The 21,362-nt window shown below is 43.6% G+C and overlaps 1 protein-coding gene across 1 annotated transcript in view; it reads left to right on the forward strand.

Moving 5' to 3' along the window:
• The first annotated feature begins 20,355 nt into the window (after nucleotides 1-20,355).
• The window catches only part of LOC149281476 (adhesion G protein-coupled receptor F5-like), a 37,737-nt gene continuing 36,730 nt past the window's right edge, over nucleotides 20,356-21,362 (forward strand). Inside the window, exon 1 of the mRNA XM_089499205.1 lies at nucleotides 20,356-20,542. Within this exon, the coding sequence (XP_089355331.1) occupies nucleotides 20,356-20,542 (187 nt within the window). The remainder of the gene's footprint in view (nucleotides 20,543-21,362) is intronic.

The raw sequence follows: 21,362 nt of genomic DNA on the forward strand, positions 1-21,362 counted from the left end.
AAATTTATCAAAATGACATGACAGAGTCTGGTTCCACCAAGGCAAAGAGGGACTGTCCCTCCGAAACAGGGACTCTTGGGAGGTATGAAACGCCTGGTTGGACTAGGAGCGAGCGGACGCTGGATGGGCTTCGCGGTTGGACCGGATCTCTTCAGATAGCCCCGTCCAGTTTGATCTGCCGGTCTCCAGTAAGCGTTGCAGACGGCCCCTGGGTACCTAGGGGTCCCTCATCCGCACGGCCACTTTCTGGGCCGCTAGTGAAGGAGCGTGAACTGGATTACTGGTGATAACTGGAAAGGGGCGTCAGCGGCTCCTTATCTCCCGCAGGCAGGTTCGTGTTACGTGAAACGCTGTTACTTTTGTGTTCCACATAGTGGGCTTTAAATGTTACGCAAAGACTGGAAACGCATTGTGTGCAGTTCCTTTTTAAATCAATGCCCTATTTTTAGCCCCTGATTTTGGCTTCCATTGTATACAAGGATACACAATACACAGTGCTCCTGGGGGGGGGGGTCCCGCGCTCAGAACCTCGTATAAAAACCAATATAAAAAGAAGGGCGGCTTGTAAACAAACAAACAATGTAAACAAAGGGTTTGCTTTACTGGTCCCCATGTCTGGGTACAGCCAGTCTCAGGTCCCAAGGTCTGGACTGGACGCCTTCATATAATAGTCTGATGTATGAGGATCATATTCAGTGCTTTTCCATGAAATCCCTGCTTGAATACAGGTTACTTAATTCAGAAGTCATGGTCTTCGTAAGGATCGTCATTAGAATGAGTCACTGTAGTTCAATCTTTGTGATGGACCATTAAGGGGTTAATGTTTCGAGAGCCCGATGTTCAGCGTATTTAGATACAATGATACCATTTTTATGTAAAAAAAAATAAAGAAATAAACATTTCAGCGCGATGCTTTAACCCCTTTCTGTCTGTGCACTTATACATGAATATCTTTCAGAGCACACGTCCCGTGCTGCCCATAGTCTGGAGACCTGTCCGGAATCCGGGCATTGAGCTTTTCCCGTATCATTTATCTTACGCCGGTACCCGGGTCGTTTGATGATGTGGGGTGAATATTCCTTAAGCGTAAATAAACGCCTGACATTTCTTGGCTCTGCCTCCCCCACCCGAGAGCAGTAAATCTTTGTCTTATCTCCACCGTGAGTCACGGTGATGATGATGATGACGATGATGATTCACAAACACGGTTAAGTACGGTCTGACACTGACCATACAAGACTTCATCTACAGTGACGGGGTCACGGAGAGTAAGGGGCGCTGAGAACTTCACGAGCAACCGCTCGGCGCCCCTGCCCGGGACTTAGATTAAAGCATCGTTTTTTTTAAAAAAACTTTATTTAACATGAATGATGTTAAATAAAGTTTAAAAAACCCCCGATGTTTTAAGTTAAGTCTCGGGCAGGCGCCCCTGCTACCATGGCGGCCTGTGCGGTCGCACAGGTCGCACACCCCTGCGCGCGGAGCCGGGTGTTACAGAAGCTTTCCTGGAACGCATATATATATATTAACCTTTTTTACAAGGTGTCATTTTGGTGTCTGAATTGTAACTTTTCAGCAGAAAGAAAAACTCTCGATATTTAATTCTGCCTTGAATAGAACATAGTATGTTTCGTGTGCAAATGCAAAGGACGCTCTAGTGTTCCAGGTAGTCTATGAAACAAAGAGTGCAAGGCATTTACATTTACTGGAACCTGCAGCTCCAGCGCTGCAGCTCCCACACGTCGCCATCTGATTGGCCGCTTGACACCGCCAGTGGCAGAAAAGCACTTCCATTTCCTACAAATCTGTACAGTTTTAATATCCTATTCACGTTGTTAAAGGGCCAGATTATTAAAGTGGACCCCTCTCTTTCTGCATTCTACTTCTTACACTTTTGGATGGCTTATTATTTTCACTAAAATATTAATATAAAAATCACAAACACCCCGGCTCCTTATCATACTTCTTTGGTAAACGGAAGAATGGCTCAGTCTGAATGTCCCAGCCTGACTCATGAAATGTCTTGGGAAAAGAAGGACATTAGTATGAAATGCTCTGTCTCTGTTGGATAGATGTGATTAATATGAATTATTTGAAACTGGAACCAAATGTAACCAGGAGTGGAAGTGATTTTTTTTTTCTGTGCCAAATTCAATTACGGTCGGAAGTTAAAGTTTCAGGTGATAATCTGATAATGGTAAACAGCGGTGAGTCTGTGATCTAAACCACAATTAGCCCATTGAGGAGCGTTTATGGAAGTTTTACGAGGATTACAGAGGATTATCAGTAATAGGAAACATTTTAGGCGGCGTTTAATTTAAACCTATAATTAAAGGATGATTGTAAGGAAAAACCCAAATCCAGGCTTTAAAAATCACTGACGGTTTTTTTGTTGAGATCTGACAAATTTTGAGATGGATTTAACGTCGATAATCTGGCTCTTTACTTGAAACTCAAAGAATATAATGAAATTCCGAGGGCATTTTAAAAAGCTGAGATCAGCAGAGCCAGCATTATCTGATCGATATCAGAAGTTCTCTCCCATCTCCTCCCTCACTCCTTACAGAGGCTGCCTGATCCAATCAACAACCGTCAGGAACGTAACAGCCTGCAGAGATAGCGATGATCATGGAGATCATGAGTGCAGGAAGCATCATGTCTCCGATATATACACTATTGTTCAAAAGTTTGGGGTCACTTAGAAGTGTCCTCGTTTTTTTTTTTTTTAAAGAAAAGGAAAGTTTGTCCATTAAAATAACATGAAACGGATCAGAAATCCAGCGCAGACGGGGTTAATGCTGTAAATGACTACTGTAGCTGGAAACGACTAATTTTTAATGGAATCTCTTCATAGGTGTACATAGGCCCGTTTATCACTCCCATCACTCCTTTATCACTCCCATCACTTCTGTGTTCCAATGGCACGTTGTGTTTGCTGATCCAAGTTTACGTTTAAAAGGCTAATTGATGGTTAGAAAACCATTTTGCGATTATGTTACAGCCAGAAATGTCCTTGGTTTCCATGAAAACAGCGAAGTGACCATAAATTCTGAACAGTAGTGTATATGTGATAAATAAATGCAGGCGTAATTACAAAATATTTTATTTATATGCGATAATAGGGGTTGGCCAACTTTTTGTGCTGCTCCTCTTACCTACCCATGGGGGATTTTCCCGTCACCTAATAAACTTACCACCAATCAGCTCCAGTGCTGGCTTGATGAAGCAGCCAATCAGCGACAGGGAAGCGCTCCCATTAAAATCAACGGGAACGTCTTTACACGTGTGCACCGCGGCATGTAGCGTTCAAGTAGAGCTTGGAAGATGGAGATTCAGGAGCCATATGCCCACCCCATGCATATTTAAATCCCCTTACTATGTTATTTTATAATCCTCGGCAGCACAATGCTGTCCTGGATTACAGCGCAAACATTTTAGTTTAGTAAGGAGTTGCGCAATTTCCAAAACGCTGAATTCGTTGTAATAATGACTCGTTTGTCTCAATATTTGGAGCGCGTTGTCAATGGAAGAATCATGTTCTATGCGATATGTTTGCTTTGGATTTTTCGGATAAACAAACCTTTGTTGTAAGTCCTCGGAGCTGAACATCTCCAGCGCAGGAGCGCAGCTTGGGAACTTCCTTTTCACCAGAACAATCTAGAATTTCCTGTCTTTGTTAAAAAATTAAATTCATCTTCGCAAAGGTTCCTGTTCGATTGAATTTCTCTATGAAATCTGGCTGGACATCAATGGCTCTCTAGGTATCTTATGTAAAACCGTGTTCGTGAATTGTTAATGTTAAAAAAAAAAAATGACAAAAAATGTGAACATGGATTATTGATTCAAAATCCAATCAGAAAGTTTGTCCAAATAAATAAGCTTATTAACAGATCAAAGTGCAGGCTATAAGTAAATTATTTTTCATATTTAATTAATTCATTTATTTTACTTATTTTTTTAAATTTATTTATTCATGTATTTATTTTATTTTTATTTATGTATTTATTTTATTTATGTATTTATTTTATTTATGTATTTTTTATTTTTTTTTTATTATTGCTGTACTGTCCACAGTTTATTCTGATGTCCCTACTTGGTGGAGCTATTAATGTGTTAACAATTATTTTTTGTCATTAATAATATTAGTAATTATGAAATTAAGGTAGATACATGTGCGCTATATGAACTATACTAGTCTGGATTGGCAGTGAAGGGGTTGTGTTTGTGCTTGAATTGAGTGTTACAAATTTCTACATGTGGTTTCTGATTGTATAAAGTCACAAAATCTGGCTAAAATGCATCAATTTTAGTACAGATGTTTTCTGTTAGCTTTTCTTTTTTTTTTATAAATTCGGCCCCTAGGATTTTATATTAAACCAGCCATTGAATCACTAACCATAACATAGTAACGTAGCGATTTAGGTTCGAAAGAACACACAAGTCCATTCATTTCTAGCTTGCTGTTGATCCAGAAGAAGTAACAAAAAATTCCCCATTGAAGCGATTTCCAGTTGGGAAAATTTCTTCTTGATTCCAAATCTTACTCAACAAACTTTAACTAATCCGGTCCTTATAACTGATTATATCCCCTTATATACTTCTTTGCAAAAAATCACCCAGCCCATATTTAACAGAATCTATTGACGCATAACATCTATAGATGGTGAATTCCATATCTTTATTGTTCTTCTTGCTGCTTTACGTGAAAAGTCCTTTCTTCGAGTCTGAATGGATGACCTCTCGTGCTTTCCAAAGTCCTATTAATGAGCAGGTCTTTAGAGAGCCGGCTTAGAACCTCCTTTTGGAGAACAGGTGTCCAGACTTGCACTACAAATTCAAGACGAGGTATTGATTCTTACCACAAAATCAATACCCCTTTTTATACATGACAATATCGTACTGGCTCTTGCAGCAGCTGACTGACATTGAGCACTGTTGTTAAGTTTGTTGTATGATTTCCATAACACAAACCCATCTTAGGTATAATTTACACATTTATTTATTTTCCCAAAATGCATAACTTTGCAGTTGTCAACATTACATCTCTTCTGTCACTTGGTTGCCCAGTCCTCCAATTTGACCAAACCTCCTTGGAAGAATGGAACATTGAACAAGAGTAGACCTAGGCAGGGCCGGCCCAAGACTTAATGCCGCCTGGGGCAAAGTTTAAAATGCCGCCCCCCGCGCCGACGCCGGGGGGGGGGAGCGGCATTTTAAACTTTGCAGACACCATTATCTACCCTCCCCCTTTGTACTTACCGTTAAACAGTCTAGCAGGCTCGCAGAGGAGAGAGAGAGGCGCCGAGATGGTAAGCGAAAAACCACTCGGCGCCCCTCTCTCTCCTCCGCTTTAAAAAAAAAAAAAGCGCTTGGGGCGGCAAACTTTGCCGCCCCTTCAAAAGTGCCGCCTGGGGCAATTGCCCCACTCGGCTCCATTGTAGGGCCGGCCCTGGACCTAGGACAGAACCCTAAAGGAACTCCACTTACCGCTTTTTATCCCTTACTGCTCACGATACATATATTTTTATAGATACAAATTGATAATAAATGTAGCAACTCACCTTTTTCTCAGCCGAGCTTCCATTGGATAAACCGTTGGCAACTCCGATCATGGCGTTTACAAGATCACAAAATATACGCGTAAGATTCACATTAAGGAGGGCTAGGAATTCTAATAATGTACCCCCTAAACATAATGTAAACGATATTGATGTGTATGTTAGAGCTGGAACACTGATAGTAACGCTTATCTTTATGATGTGATGTGTGTGGATGCGTGTCAATGCTATACAGCAGTTAACGTGAATTTTTGAGGTTTTTTAGATTAAACAGAGTCTGTAATGTATGATTCCGACATGCTTCACTGGCAGGGAATGATGGCCAATAACTGATAGGAACGTCGACGTATGTAACACTGTATATTCCCGGTCCTTGGAGATAATCATGGACTTCACAAAAGCACCAGAGATTATTTTTTTCACTTATTTTGTTTTCACTGATTTCTTTAAGTGCTTCTTTATATACACCTATTCACATATATATATATATCTATAAAAGGTTGCCTAGATCTCAAAATGCTTCAATTGAAAATTATATATATATATAGTTTTATATCATTATTATTATTATTAATAATCAAAAATATTAAATATGAATAGCAGCAGAAGTGGTAGCAGTTAATACAGTGGGACAATTTAAACGTGCATAGGGATAGACATATCATACTTCACCAACGTTTTCTTCCTGGATCCTGGTACAAAGGATACTGGGTAGTGTGGAGCTCATTTTCAAGCATTTAGGCTTTTTTTGTGTGAAGCATCCACAGTTAAAACACAATGTTTTAAAGCCGGGACCGGGCCTAAAAAAGGGACCGGACCTAAAAAACTGGACTGTCCTGGGAAATTCCGGACTGTTGGCAGGTATGGCATATGACTCCTGAATCTAAGCTCTGAGTCTTTACAGAATGAGTCTGATCTGCCATCGCGTTCTATGTTTCTATGAAGTTTCCTGTTTGATGTTGTCTTTGTTACTTTTCTGTATGCTATGAAGCAACGCGTTACGTTCTGTCGGGAGGATAGACGAAGCGGGGCGCTCTCTGACCGTCAGGAGACGGCTTTGCCAATAACATCCATCTTTCAATCACAATCTCCAATAAGAAATCCCAGCTAATTAGTGACCGGCAGATCTCATGAGCTCGATACAGAGGATCAAACATCAGTGCTCGGGAAGAGCGCTCAGCGGGTGCGGGAAAACACGTCTTCCCCTTCCTATGTATTGGAAATACCCGTGGATACTCTGCATAGAGCAGAACATTGAGAAGGTCCTCTGTCTGCTCTGATCACGATGTACACCATACATTCCAAGGGACAGAATCCCCCACTTCTGCATACGTACCCCACAGCATGTTACTCTACATCCCTATAATGTAAAGGAAAGGAACTTTTCCCTTATAAAGAAAAGGACATTTTGTCCATTAAAATTACATGAAATGGATGAGAAATCCAGCGCAGGCGGGGTTAATGTTGTAAATGACTATTGTAGCTGGAAACATCAGATTTTTTAATGGAATATCTTCATAGGCGTACAGAGGTCCTTTATCACTCCCATCACTCCCATCACTCCTTTTTCACTCTCATCACTCCCATCACTCCTGTGTTCCAATGGCACATTGTGTTCGCTGATCCAAGCTTACGTTTAAAAGGCTCATTTTCCATGAAAACAGCTGAGTGACTCCAAATTTTTAAACAGCAGCGTATTTGTGATGAATGCAGATGTAATCACATTATATTTTATTTATATGCTATAATAAAGGTCCACCAAATAAACTTACTACCAATAAGATCCAGTGTTGGCTTGATGAATGCTGCAAATGAGGGTCTATTCAGACCCCTGTGCGCATCTGCGGCAAGAGCTCCCATCTGGACCACAAACAAGGAGGACAGCTGCAGCAACAGGGCTGCAGCTTCTAGGTCAGATAAGTCTTTCATTTTTTTTTCGTATTGAATGCGTATTAAGGTACTGCGGCGAGTCTCCCTGCTCGGTCTCGGTGACGGCTTGTAATGCTGAGCGCCGGAAATGACATCATCTTCTGGCGCTCAGCATTACAAGCCGGCACCGAGACCGAGCTAGAGGGCTCACAGAGGAGAGAGAGGGGTGCCAAGCGGGTACTGACAACTTGGTAAGCGAAAACCACTCGGTGCCCTCTCTCTCTCTCTCTCTTCCATTGTCGGGACGGCCCTGATTGCGCCCTGATTTAACCCCTTAGCGACAATGGGCGGTCCCTAAACCCATTGGAAACAATGTATTTTGAGCCCGTACATGTACGGGCTTTGTCATTAAGGGGTTAAAGAATTCAGGCCACTTTATTTTGACTTTTATCTGCACATCTTTCTGGACCATTTTACTTTCTCCTCTATGATCTCATTCTGTAGCCTTGTTCACAAAATTTCCAGAATTTGCCAGAATGGTAGAAACCCTAAACCTGCGCAAAGCGTCTGCATTGCCTCCCTTTAGAGAAAGAGCTCAAAAAAGTGCTTTTATGTTTTGATATTTTCACCGAGCCTCACTTTTCAGTGAACTCTTCATTCATCCACACGCCGGGGATCCTGTTTCATCCGTTTCCTCGGCATTAAAAAGCCGCCACGCCGCTGCCTATATTAGGTCGTGTTCTGTGAATGGCCTCCAAAGCGCGTTTTTTAAATATTTACATTTTGGAGTGATATTTGACAAATTTCTAAATACAGAAAGTGTTATTAGGCTTTAAAAGTAATCTCTCGTTAGATCATTTACACTTGAGGTGAAATTATTTAAAAAATGACAAAGTGCAAGATACCTTAAAGATTACACTTGCTTTAATTTAAGGAAAAATCCTGTTCATAAAAACATAGAATCTGATCGGCCCCATTCGGCCCGTCTAGTCGCCCGTTCCTCCTGCTGTAAAGATCAGACCTTAATCAGTCGTTGGTGTCGTTTAAGATTCAGGAGCCGTACGCCTACCCCATGCATGTTTTAAATCTCTCATTGTGTTAGTCCCTGCCATTTCTGCTGGGAGCCTGTTCCACATAGCTACCATACTGTTAGTTGAGTGCGGATGGAACACGTTAGCAAGCCAGGGCTTAATAATTAGAGTTTAGCATTATACAGAGGTCAGACGAGATGGAAGATCCATCCAGGAAATCCCAGAAGTAACAGCGGTCAGACAGTCCAAGGTGATTAATGAGTAGTTAGATGGATAAAGGGTACAAGAGTAGTGGATATATGGCGGCAGTGCAAGCAGTAGGACAATTTACTGGATGGGAATCCAAGGCCTGGATACATTTGTCTGGAAATTGTGCTCCAAATGTTTCAAATACACAGTTACAGATCTCCCCAACCGGCCCACTCAGGACAGCCTCCATAGACTGTATAAGAAGGGGCTGCGCAGAGGGGGCTGCTGGAGGAGCTGTTCAGTGCAGATTGGAGTGACAGGTGGGGAAGTTAGCAGAAGGTTACAATAATCCAGATGGGAAGGAATGAGTAGTGTGAGATTTGGCTGGTGATTGGATGCTAGGGGTGAGAGAGCAAAATCAGGGGCAACGCCAACACAGTGAGCGGGATATGGGAATAAACCAGCAAAAAGGATTATGGATTAGGGTAGGAGATGCTGGAACGAGAACGCAGGAGAATGGTGTCCGGTGGGCAGCTAGTGGGGTAGGAGGACAAGAGGGCATCAGAAACCTTGTTAGGGGTAATAGGACTAAAGCAGCTGAGAGTGGCTGCTGGCAAGGAGAGGGGTGAGGGTGCCGTGTAAGTAGCATGATGTAGGACGACGCTATCCCTGATGCTACTTTATTTCTCTTTTCTTTTATTTAAGTGGTTGGAAAGTTCCGGTATGAAGTCAGACATTTACATACGAAGAGATAAGCAAAGATCGAAATATATATCTATAGTCACTCAGTAGCATATTGATTTTAAACATATATATATATACTGTATATATCAGTGTATAAATATATATATATATATGTACTTATATATGGCGTTAGTTGGAATGTAATTTGCTCACTTTTGTTTGTTATTTTGCGTTGTGATGTTATTTCTTTTGTGCGGCTTTCATTTGGATGCGCCCGGGGACTGCCGTCGTTTATTATGGATCCGTCTGTCTTTCCTCCCGTTTCTGGGTTGAATACCTGAGCGGTTATTGGAATTGTTACTGGAGGTCACATGATTTTTACTATTGTCCCACAGAATATCCCTTGGGGGCAGTTTCACATCCGCTCCCTATTCCAGGAGAACATACCCTTGCTGGGCCGTACAATCACATTCAAACAATCTATGGGGTTTATTTACTAAACCAGGAGTTTGTAGTTCATTATGGCGAGCAGTAAATATTGCTTGGGCTGGTTTAATTGGTAGCGTTATGGGGAATGACAGAGACGACAGATAAGTTTCTAGTTTGAGAGGCCTGAGGACTGGTCTGGGTCTGATTTTTTTTCCATCTGGCTTTTCCTGACTCTGTACCGGAGTTCTGGTGGTGTTCTATTAATAATATGGAATTTCTGAAGTGCATTTATCTGACCAGCAGCGGCATCTACTCTCTACTGAATGGTTTACGGCAGCAATCTGAAAAGGATACCTGATTTCCCCAATATTTACCTTTATGAGACCTTTACCGTAACGTGTGGCTTTTGTATATCAATTACACCATCACTTGGCACTTTAAGGCCAGCGGCCGCCTCTTCATGGCCAGCCCGTCTCTGGTCAGTGCTGGATAGGGTGACGTATAATTGTGGGTAAGGGGAGCCCCTCAGATGTGGTTTCAGGGTCACACCGAACAGACTCCCATTTAGCATTCACTAACCTGAGTGTCTGCAGGCGAGTTAGACTCACGGACTTTCCTTTTCATTGTGAATAGCGCTGCTGCAGTCAGGCAAAGCATTCATCTGGCTCTCGCGCATGTTAAGCAAATAAACCTTTGTAGATCTGCAACGTTATTACATGAGGGTTCCATGACCAAGAACAACACAGGAGCCTTTTAAGATGCCGTTTTCACGTGGGTTAGGGCATTCAGTACTATCGATGGCGTTTGCGACGTTGCTTTTAGTTACAAAAGGGTTACAAGCCCAATATAGTTCTAACACCTCCTCCCATAGGCACTCTAGAGCTCACGCTCGCCCCTACATCACATGGTTTCGGATACTCAGCTCCGTCGTCTGACTCAAACCATCTTTCTTAAATCAAGAATCACTTTGGAATACCTTGACGGGATTTCCTTCACCTACCCGCATTGTGATAATTTACACAGAACTGGGGAGAAGGTGATGGGGTTTTTTAAACGAAATCCACCAACATTTTTTTTGAAATGCCCTATTTATCTGATTTCAAGGAGAAGGAAGTATATACTGCATCCGGTTGGAATAAAACATAAATCAGTCCGGATAAAGGAAGTTCCATCGGATATAATATTTTTTCACAGCCTTCCAGCCCTCAAAGCCAGAGGACCCAGTGTTCTCCTCTGTCACAGGTATTACACTTGATCTTATCATAATCTTATTGGAGTTAGCCCTCCATCATGTATAGTGATGAAACTGCAACTCCCCTGCCAACTCCCCCTTATGGAATAAACCCCTGTATAGTGGCTGACTGCATTGCAGGTTCCTTCCAGTCTTGCGACTTCTAACAAGGGTCTCTGGAAGCCAGTCAGGGGCAATCAACAAGCAGGCACACATTGGGTTATAAAGAGGCAGGGGGTCTGTAGAACAAGAAACTGCCCCAGAGGCCCAGCGATCGGCCATGACTGGAGCCAACTGGTGGATCCGGTGGCTTCCCATGAATGGTCCTTGTATGCAAAATACCCTCTCATGCCGAAGCTAAGAGCAAAGGCGCAGGGACCGGTCCAGATCTAGGGTCAAGTTGTGTTATTTCTGTAAGACGTGCAGGGCGAGGACAGGCGAGAGAACATTCGAAGATGTCAGAGCTTTAAACATGAGCTTAGAACGTAACTATTATACTGTTTTATTTCTTCAGTGTGAAGACTGTGTTCAGTACAAGCACTTAATACTTACAAGAAACCCATTATTGCCCAGCTCTGCCCTTTGTAAACAGATACGAAGGAGCCTTATTCTCTCCGATGCACTAATCTGGCATCTCGGAGTCTTCCTGGCACCAATAAACCAGGCATTAGGAAACCGCTCAATAGCCGGCATGCTCTGTTACTCTATTAACATCATTTATTGTTTTTAGAATGTCCCTTCACTTATTATGTCTTTACAGCTCTGATTACATTGCACATGTAATAAAAACACACAATAAAAACGGAGGGTAGATAAATAGAGCAGCTTCCAAGCAGAAGTGGTAGAGGTGAATTAACTATTCATAAACCTTGTTCTTGAGACTGCCCTGGAAAAACTTGGCCTTCCCAATTAGGGGATCATAATATAATATTGACTTAATAGAAGAAGCCTGAACAAGCTTGAACCACACAGGTATAGTGAAAATGACGAAGTCGCCCTCCTTCAGTATGGCTTGGATATTAAACCACATTCCTACCCCATTCACAAAATTCTCTTCTTTATAGCAAACCGTCCTTGGCATCAATTATAAATCCATAGAAGAACGGATCAGACACAGACAAATAAAACTAACAGACGTGAGATTCCAAAATCTGGGAATGACTCTACTAATAAGAGGGCAGGCAGAGGGGAGGCAGAGGGGACAGAAGGCAGTTTTCCCCTGGGCTGCCCAGATTTGAAGACTTTCTGTGTATTGCTTGCAGTTCCTCAAATAGCCACCGGGGGTTCTAGGGATTTTTTTACAGCATTTACCCCCCGAGCTCTATCCGTTCTGCGCAGTCTTTTGGTAAAGTTGCGCTGCGCAGGACTGGATTGTGTACATTGAGTGCTGTCATCCTTGCCATCGTTGGCCACGTGATCTATGGCGCTGTGTGACCGGGCCCATGGCGTGGGTTTGCAACCCTTATTCCAGAATCAGACTTTTTGTCTTTTATTGTCGGAACATCTTTATGACGAGTATATGTGTAAATCTGTTCCAAATATCTGTTGGAAAATGGATATTTTGTATGAATTTTTTATTTTTTTTGAATCAGGAAGGAAACCTGCTTCATCTGCACTTCAGTTTCCTTTGGTTCACTACATGAGAGATCCAGAAAGCTAAAGATAACTGACAGATCTGTCTTTACATAATAGCTTAAAAGATTCAAAAGACCAGTACAACGGGAGGGTGCGCGGAAATTGGGACTGTCTACTAAAAAATGGGACACTTGGGAAGTATGCTAACAAACGGACATATGAGTTATTAGTAGGACTGGATTGATTATTAATATTCCTGCGCGCTTCTAAAATATAATCCCACAAAAATAATAAAAATAATAATAAATAAAATAATCGTCTGCAGCTTCCACCACTACAGCACTGCTACGGCCCTCGGTGGAACCAAAAAATATTTTTTTCCTGTAAATCCAGTTTTCTGCTGAATTATCAATACTGCCAATATTTGCCTTCGCCGCAGGACGCGTCGTCAAATTTCTTCCTTTTTTATTTGTATTTGGTTCTATATTTTACAATTGCATTTTTGTTTTTTTCAGAATATTCCGGTAAATTTGACACAGTTGTATTGTTTTTCAATTTACACAATTTTGATGTCATGATTTTACAGCGTTTTACAGTTATTTTTACAGACATTTTTTTGCCGTGTATTTAAAGATATGCTTAATTAAGTCACCTGCATTCAAGCAGGGATGCCAACCATGAAAGACTGGTAGCAAAAGCATCATCTGGAAGTGTTACATCACAGCAGTGTGGAACAGGTAGTAGTGAGTTCTGGACTATGAGAATCTGGTCCTTCACCCCAAGACCCTGAGACTTTGGGTCAAGCCCTGGAAGTTCCCAGGTATGATCATGAGCAGTTTCCACGCATGTAACAAGCCATGATCCCCTGCATATGCTGGATATTATCTCGCTGCTCCGTGCCCGGTGGACACCGTGGCCGTCATTCTCCAGAAAGAAGGACTAAGGACAGAGGTTCTCCTGCACTGGGCACTTCTTCCAACGAGGCAGAGCCCTGCTTGTACTCTCTCTACGCTGAATCTGTCAATGGTTTTACGGCCGCCTATCAACGGCCTCTTTAGTATCACAGGAGAACTCATTGTTCCCAGCAGAAGTGTGAAGGAGACACCACTTTACACGAATAAAGAAGTATTTCTGGGTCTCTGCATTCAGCAGTACAAAGAACGAGAGTTGGATTTAGTTTACAAAAGCAGCGTAGGTCAAACTCTGGCCCGGTAATCAGGGTTTGACTGCTGGATCCTCTGGACTAGAGGGATACAGAGGACACAGAGTGGGGTCTATTCACTAAAGGGAGAGCTGAGAGTTTCAGCTCTTTGACTTCACTTCTGCTGCAGGAAGAGCTTGGCTGGCCCTGTACAATGTATAGTTAAATCAGCAAGATTTTTCCAAAGGCTCCTCACCCACTGAATTATACATTATACAGGGCCAGCTCGGCCTTTCTTGCTGGAGAAACTTGCCAGTGTTGGCCCCACATATTGAATAGTGACGCGAGAGAGTTAAAACTAGACCCTAGGATACGTTGTTGTGTGTCACCCCATAACAGCGGCAGATGGGTAGCCTGCATAACGTGGAACCCTTGGCTTTGCCCGTAGCATGGTTTTATGGCACGGAACGGGTGTTCAGTACTTGAGAAAGCTCTCCAGCAGAAGTGCTCCAGGCTCAGGTAGTGGGGACTGGGGACATTGAAACAAACCCCCGATACCAAAAGTCTAATGGGATTTGGGGTCTTAGTTTTCACGTCTCGATTTCTAGACAGTCTCTACAGAGCTTTGATCTTCACTGGACGCGGGTTTCAGTCACACAAAGTCGAGGGTTCCTAACCTAGAACTGTCCTAGAACATTTTATCGAGGGTGCCACAGACACAATGGAAATGGCGTCTACACTTGGCTCCAGAGGACAGGCCTTGATGATAAAGGGATCTTCATGTTTAAGAGGAAAAGTTTCAACCGTTCCTCCAAACCGTCCTTTCTTGGGTTCTTTTTGGAACCCAAATCTACTTTCTCTGTTTTCTACCCCGATTTTCCACTTTTGTTTTCTAGGAGCTCAGAATGTCTGTGTTTTCTGTGAACGTCGGCGTACTGCGGTCCTGAAAGTCCCCATATTGTGTAAAGAATAATGGAAACTATGTATAAAACGATACATTGTATACAAGAGAAACTTGTATGTATTATTATTACTTATTATTATTATTATAGTTACTATAGTATTGTGAAGGGCCAGAGTTCGCCCTTCACAATACTATAGTAACTATAATAATAAAAAGGTGGGAAGTGTTACTCTCCTAAAAATCCACCTGCAAATGAAATAATTAATAATACCGTATTGGCTCGGATATAGGCCGGACCCTTAAAGTTAGGTGCTTTTTTAAAGAAAAAAATGTCTTAGTAAAAAAAAAAACACTTAGTGGAACAGATATCCTGCCGCTCTGCCCCCGCGAGATATGCTGCCACTCTGCCCCCGCGAGATATGCTGCCGCTCTGCCCCCGCGAGATATGCTGCCGCTCTGCCCCCGCGAGATATGCTGCCGCTCTGCCCCCGCGAGATATGCTGCCACTCTGCCCTCCCCAGATATGCTGCCGCTCTGCCCCCCGAGATATGCTGCCACTCTGCCCTCCCCAGACATGCTGCCGCTCTGCCCCCGCGAGATATGCTGCCACTCTGCCCCCGCGAGATATGCTGCCGCTCTGCCCCCGCGAGATATGCTGCCACTCTGCCCTCCCCAGATATGCTGCCGCTCTGCCCCCCGAGATATGCTGCCACTCTGCCCTCCCCAGACATGCTGCCGCTCTGCCCCCGCGAGATATGCTGTCACTCTGCCCCCGCGAGATATGCTGCCACTCTGCCCTCCCCAGACATGCTGCCGCTCTGCCCCCGCGAGATATGCTGTCACTCTGCCCCCCGCGAGATATGCTGCCACTCTGCCCCCGCGAGATATGCTGCCGCTCTGCCCCCGCGAGATATGCTGCCGCTCTGCCCCCGCGAGATATGCTGCCACTCTGCCCTCCCCAGATATGCTGCCGCTCTGCCCCCCGAGATATGCTGCCACTCTGCCCTCCCCAGACATGCTGCCGCTCTGCCCCCGCGAGATATGCTGCCACTCTGCCCCCGCGAGATATGCTGCCGCTCTGCCCCCGCGAGATATGCTGCCACTCTGCCCTCCCCAGATATGCTGCCGCTCTGCCCCCCGAGATATGCTGCCACTCTGCCCTCCCCAGACATGCTGCCGCTCTGCCCCCGCGAGATATGCTGTCACTCTGCCCCCGCGAGATATGCTGCCACTCTGCCCTCCCCAGACATGCTGCCGCTCTGCCCCCGCGAGATATGCTGTCACTCTGCCCCCGCGAGATATGCTGCCACTCTGCCCTCGTAGATATTGTTGGAACGCGTGAACCAGGTGGTTTGGTTTCTATATCGCCCTGTACGATGGATTTATAATATCACAGACATATTGCATAATATTTCGCCGGGCGGCATGTTTTTGGTAAGGCATCGGTCAAAGAGACGTATTTTGTTTCTTATTTCCTCGAAGGAGAAAAGCAGTGAATTGATAAGACCCGCTGAATCTCTCCCCGTGATGAGGGTCGCCCCGGGCTTATTAATGACTAATGAATGGGGTTCGCGTTACGGAATCTCCCTCCAGGAGGGCGGCGCTCTACAACAAAACCAGCATTCTCGTCTTTCTACTTCTCTACATTCCCTTTGAGTTCTTCCTTAATTCCATTGAGTTGGGGACGTTCTCGGTGAATCCCCATCCCGCTCGCTCCCCTGCTGATTTGTGCCTGAGGCATTATTTACTCGATCAGGTTCAAAGCCGCATGAATGCATGGGCGCATGCACAGGAGCGCCTTGCTGCGGCTCGCACCCAATGGGAATGCAGCGTGTGGTTTTCTTCTATTGTGTTGGGGAGAAAGAAAAGGGGTTTCGTTGGGTTTGGGGTCTTTAGAGTAAGATCCCACAGTATCGGTAGAACCCCAGAACGAGACTGGATCCCAAACAAAGCCCCGACCAGATCCCCCCCCCCGTGACTCAAACGTTAGATCTGGGGTGAGATCTAATCGCGGCTTTAGAATTTATTCCAGAATTAATGTTTCGCATCAGAAGTGGCAAAAATAAAAAAAAGGAGCAAAAGCCCTCAAAGTCACCCGGAAGCCGAAAAAGACATGTTTAAAAACAGCTGGAAATCGGGAAAAGATCACAGAAACGGCACATCAGTCCCATGTTTAAATTGACTCACTGTATTAACCTCTACAGCTTCTGCTGGGAGGCTGTTCCAGGTATCTACCATCCTCTCAGAAAAGTAAAAGACTGTTATGGGACTGTTGGCAGCTATGGATCACGATCCGATAGTTTCTCCCAACCTGCGTTAAGTTATAAGGACTCGGCTGAATCTCTCTTGGGTGGAAGATTTTGCATCTATGCTGGAAAAAACTTACTGGGACATTTCCTCCGTTTTATCAATCCCTGCTATTTGGCACAAAAATGTTATTTTAAGTTAAGAAAAGGGGGAAATAAAATGGCATAAAAATAGATAAAAATTATCTGGAGAGATAGAAGGATCTCAATACGGACGGCTTGAAGGAGATGCGATACGAAGGGTTAAAAGGGTTTAACAGGAGGGAAGTTTATTTTAATGAAGTCCATAATCTAACATTAGCTGGTCAGAGGCTTAGGTGGAATGTAAGGTTGTGATGCAGAGTAGTAGATAAGTGGAACAGCCTCCCAGCAGAAGTGGTAGAGGGTAATACAGTGAGGGGATTTAAACACGCATGGGATGGGCATACGGCTCCTGAATCTAAGGTGAGACCAACGACTGATTAAGAGTCTTTACAGCATTTCTGTTGGGAAACTTTCTTTGAGTCACACACCGGGGTCTTCAAGAGCCAAGAACAAAACAAATACCCCCCCCCCCCCTTATCCAGGGGAAGCCAGCAAGACCAGAATTTCTGCATAACTGTCACACGGAGAGAAGAGCGCAGAACGAGTCCGACGGCTTTCACAGAGAGCGACACATTCCTCCCCGACGTCACCAGGAAGTCGTCCCAGCAAAACCCCAACGCTGCTTCTGGATTATCCTCCATTCAGTCCAACGCATCGCACCGCAAACCTCAGCTCATCCCCCAACAACCTGCAAGAAAAAATCGGGGGGGAAAAAAAAAACGGACTTTTTCTACTGAGTTACCATGAACGATGCGTGATTTATAATGGAATCAACCTAAAAATTACAGAAACTCTAAGCGTCAGCGCCGTCAGATCAACGGCCGGGTTGTTGGAGCGCTGAGGTGAGTGGTACGTCCGTAAAATGTATGTCTAAAGCTACCGTTATTATTAACTTTACCGGGAGCGTAGTAGATACGTGGAACAGCATCCCAGCAGAAGTGGTTTAAACACACATGGGACAGGCATACGGCTCCTGAATATAAGACGAGACCAGCGACTGAGTGTTTACAGCAGGAGAAATGAAATGGGTTTTACCGGCCGTGAAAGTCTACGTTTCTATGCTCCTCATCATTTATATAGCGCCATCATATTCCGCAGCGCTGTACAACGGGACGAAACCAAACATGTATGAATGACTTTGTGTTAGTGTTGAATATTGCGTTTTGAAATAACTAATCGTATGAATACGGGTGAAACAGAGACATTTGGCTGCAAAAGTGTTAAAGGGGGCAAATCTGTTCACAACCAGCGTCTGCAGCGGTGTACATAACGATTATCATCTTAACAAAGCAGTTTTACCCCGGCTTAACTGAGGAATCTGTATATTCGCTTGGGGTCGTTATGTATTACCGTATTTCTGGTGGAATTATTTATATGCGGGATGTGCATTTTTTTGATCACAGCAGAGCATGTTCAGTTGTTTCCTATTCACGCTGTAAGTTGCAGGTGCATTGTGTTGCGATGGTGTAGCGGCTGGGTGCAGAGAGATGCAGACTCATCACCTTTCTGTACTATTTGGTATCCATCACGACACGTTATATATATATATATATATATATATATATAAGGGATTCCATGTGTTTCTAGGAATCTGCATGGTTTACCTTACTTAGAGGGTGGTAAATAAGTGGAACAGACTCCTAACAGAGGTGGTAGAGGTTAATACAGTGAAGGAATGTAAACATGCATGGGATAGACGTACGGCTCCTGAATCTATACGGGTCTTACCTGCCATCAGATTCTGCGTGTCTGCATAGGACGGGTGATACCAGGGATGAGACGGGGAGAATCCAGCATAAATTATGGTCCAATAGGAGTAGAGAGCTTACACCTGTTATAAATAAATGTGTTAATATGGCGGATGGGGTGGAATAAATATGGTAAGCTCAGCCCTATCATTCCATTAGATTTTTATATATATATATATATATATATATATATAGCGCTAACAGATTCCGTAGCGCTGTTATAACAGGTCATTGGGAAATCATTGGATCACTCAGTGATGACCCGTCTCATCTGCTCTTTATTTCATGAGCTTCCACGTTCACATGTCACGCCAGCCGTATGCATATCACACGTATGTGCAAAGTGTTTGATTATATTTCTGCTGGCGAGTTACTTTGTGGATCGCCATGCCTGCGTGTTAGGAAACGCTTCGCTGATTATGTGATAGAATCCTACAATATACACATTGTATAATAACATTAATATTACACGATAGAAACATTTACATACATTATACAATGATCTAACAAAGCCGTATGTCTATCCCATGCATGTTTAATACCCTGACTGTATTACCCACTACCACTTCTGCTGGGAGGCTGCTCTATTTACCTACCACGTGTCCCTGAAGCTCCCATGTCGATTGATTAAAGTCACGGTTTGTCTCCCCGGAGAAGAATGTGTCATTTTGTATTAGAATCCCATTTTTTGGTGGCCCCGTTGGGTTGATTGTTGATTGAAGACACATTAGAAGTCTATGTGAGGGTCGGGCCGCGCACGTTGTTATTGCTCCAAAAATCTTTTTAAAAATAGATTTTTCCGGCATTTCTCCCAGGGCTTCGCTTTATTCCAGGAAAATACTGACTAAAAGTACCGCTGGGTATATGGGGCAATTAAGAGGTTTTAAAGGGTCCTATGTTAACAATGTCCCTATGCTCACTTCTTTAAAACATCATCTTGGTGACCAATACAGGCAATAACTTTTTTTTTTTGGCCGCCCCAAATAAATTTGGTCCTAAAAATTGAATTTTAAATTCCTAGAAAAACACTTAAAAAAAAAAAAGTTTTTTTAAATTCTTTTTTTTTTTATTTTTGATTTTTTTTGCCATTAAAGAAAATAGCGTTGTCCGGTATTTCCTAAGAATCTATTCCAGGCCAATGAAAGGATTAAGCTGGCTTTTTCCTTCCCTTTCATAGAAAGTAGGACTCTGTGCTGTTGTGGGGTAACATGAAATTAAAGCAGTACGTGAAAGCTGCAACTGATGTATCTGCCGTATATATATATATATATATATATATACACACACACACCGGTATATATATTATATATATAATATATATATCGTACACGGTGAGGAATTCCACACTTCACTAGCTGCCAGGTTTCAATGTTTTCCTTTAAAAGAGGTGTATTTGGCTTCGGGACGACATCTAATTAAGAGGGTGGACACAATTTAGAACGCGAGAACCCATTTAACCCATGATTTATGTTATTTAATAAGCAGGGTTAGGAGAATCATCTCTGTGATATAGTAGTCAGCCTTCCGCTATATAAGCAACACCCCCGTGTGATATATTACACCGCGGCGGGGTTGGGGTGACCGCATCGGATCGTTTTTCCGGGACATGCATACATTTCACATGTGGCTGACCATCTCGTGTAAAGCGCTGCCCCCTGCAGTATGCGGGAGGAATCAATCACGTTATACACCCCACCGGGTCCAGTCCGGTCATCCGGCTCACGGGGCAAATGTGGTAGATCGGTGGCTGCAATGCGAGCGTAAAAACGCAGCCGCGCATATTCAGCCGCTAGGTACGCTTACGCTATCCGGTGGCTGCTGGCCTTAAAGTGCTGGAAAAAAATGGTGGTCACCCTAGGTGGGGGGGGGGGGGACCCCTACTTGGGTAAGAAATGAGCCATCAAGCTGAGAGCGCGGATCGTATGTTTCCTGCAGAGTGCGTCTGTGTGAAGGAGAGACTTTAATGTGCGATATATTCTTCAAAGTCTTCTTTTTGGGTCATCGATGACCGCATCCCTCCCAGCTGCCCCGGCTTTCACGAGACCTTTCTTCTCTTTTGGCCAGAGAGACAGGGCAACCTTTTAATGTAAATAGCGCCGGGATTACTCTGAGTGCCGTTGGATTTATGAAGGAAGTTTTTTTTTTTTTTTTAAAAACCCACTTGAAATGGCATTTTATTAGACTTTGTCGGGATTAGCGTGATTGCGGAGGTTTCGGGACCTGGCCCGTCGTCGCTGTAAAGTCTCTCGTTGGGGGTAATTGGTTTCTGCAGTATAATGGCTGTGATTAACGAAATATTCCGTTTTATGGGGAGTTTATGACAAAAATGGAATGTGGAAAAGTTTCATAAAGACGTTTCTTCACGTAATTCCATTGTTATTGCGAGGCAGCCCCGCGGCCACAAGCTCTGCATGCGTTCTAATTAAAAGTCGATTCCTTTTTCTTTTATCGTCTTTAGCTGCAACCGTTGGCTCTCGTTCTGGGCCGGCTCCGCCAGTTACATGCTTGGTTTAGTTTATTGGCGTTTTTGTCTCATAAATCTGATTTTGCTCATTTATATAATATATATATAAAAAGATGTGTCTCTACAGACACGGGGTGGCGATCGGTATA

Source organism: Sceloporus occidentalis, unplaced genomic scaffold, assembly GCF_023333645.1.
Source record: "Sceloporus occidentalis isolate IW3139 unplaced genomic scaffold, rSceOcc1.0.p SCAF_131, whole genome shotgun sequence".
In the NCBI taxonomy this organism is placed as follows: Eukaryota; Metazoa; Chordata; class Lepidosauria; order Squamata; family Phrynosomatidae; genus Sceloporus; species Sceloporus occidentalis.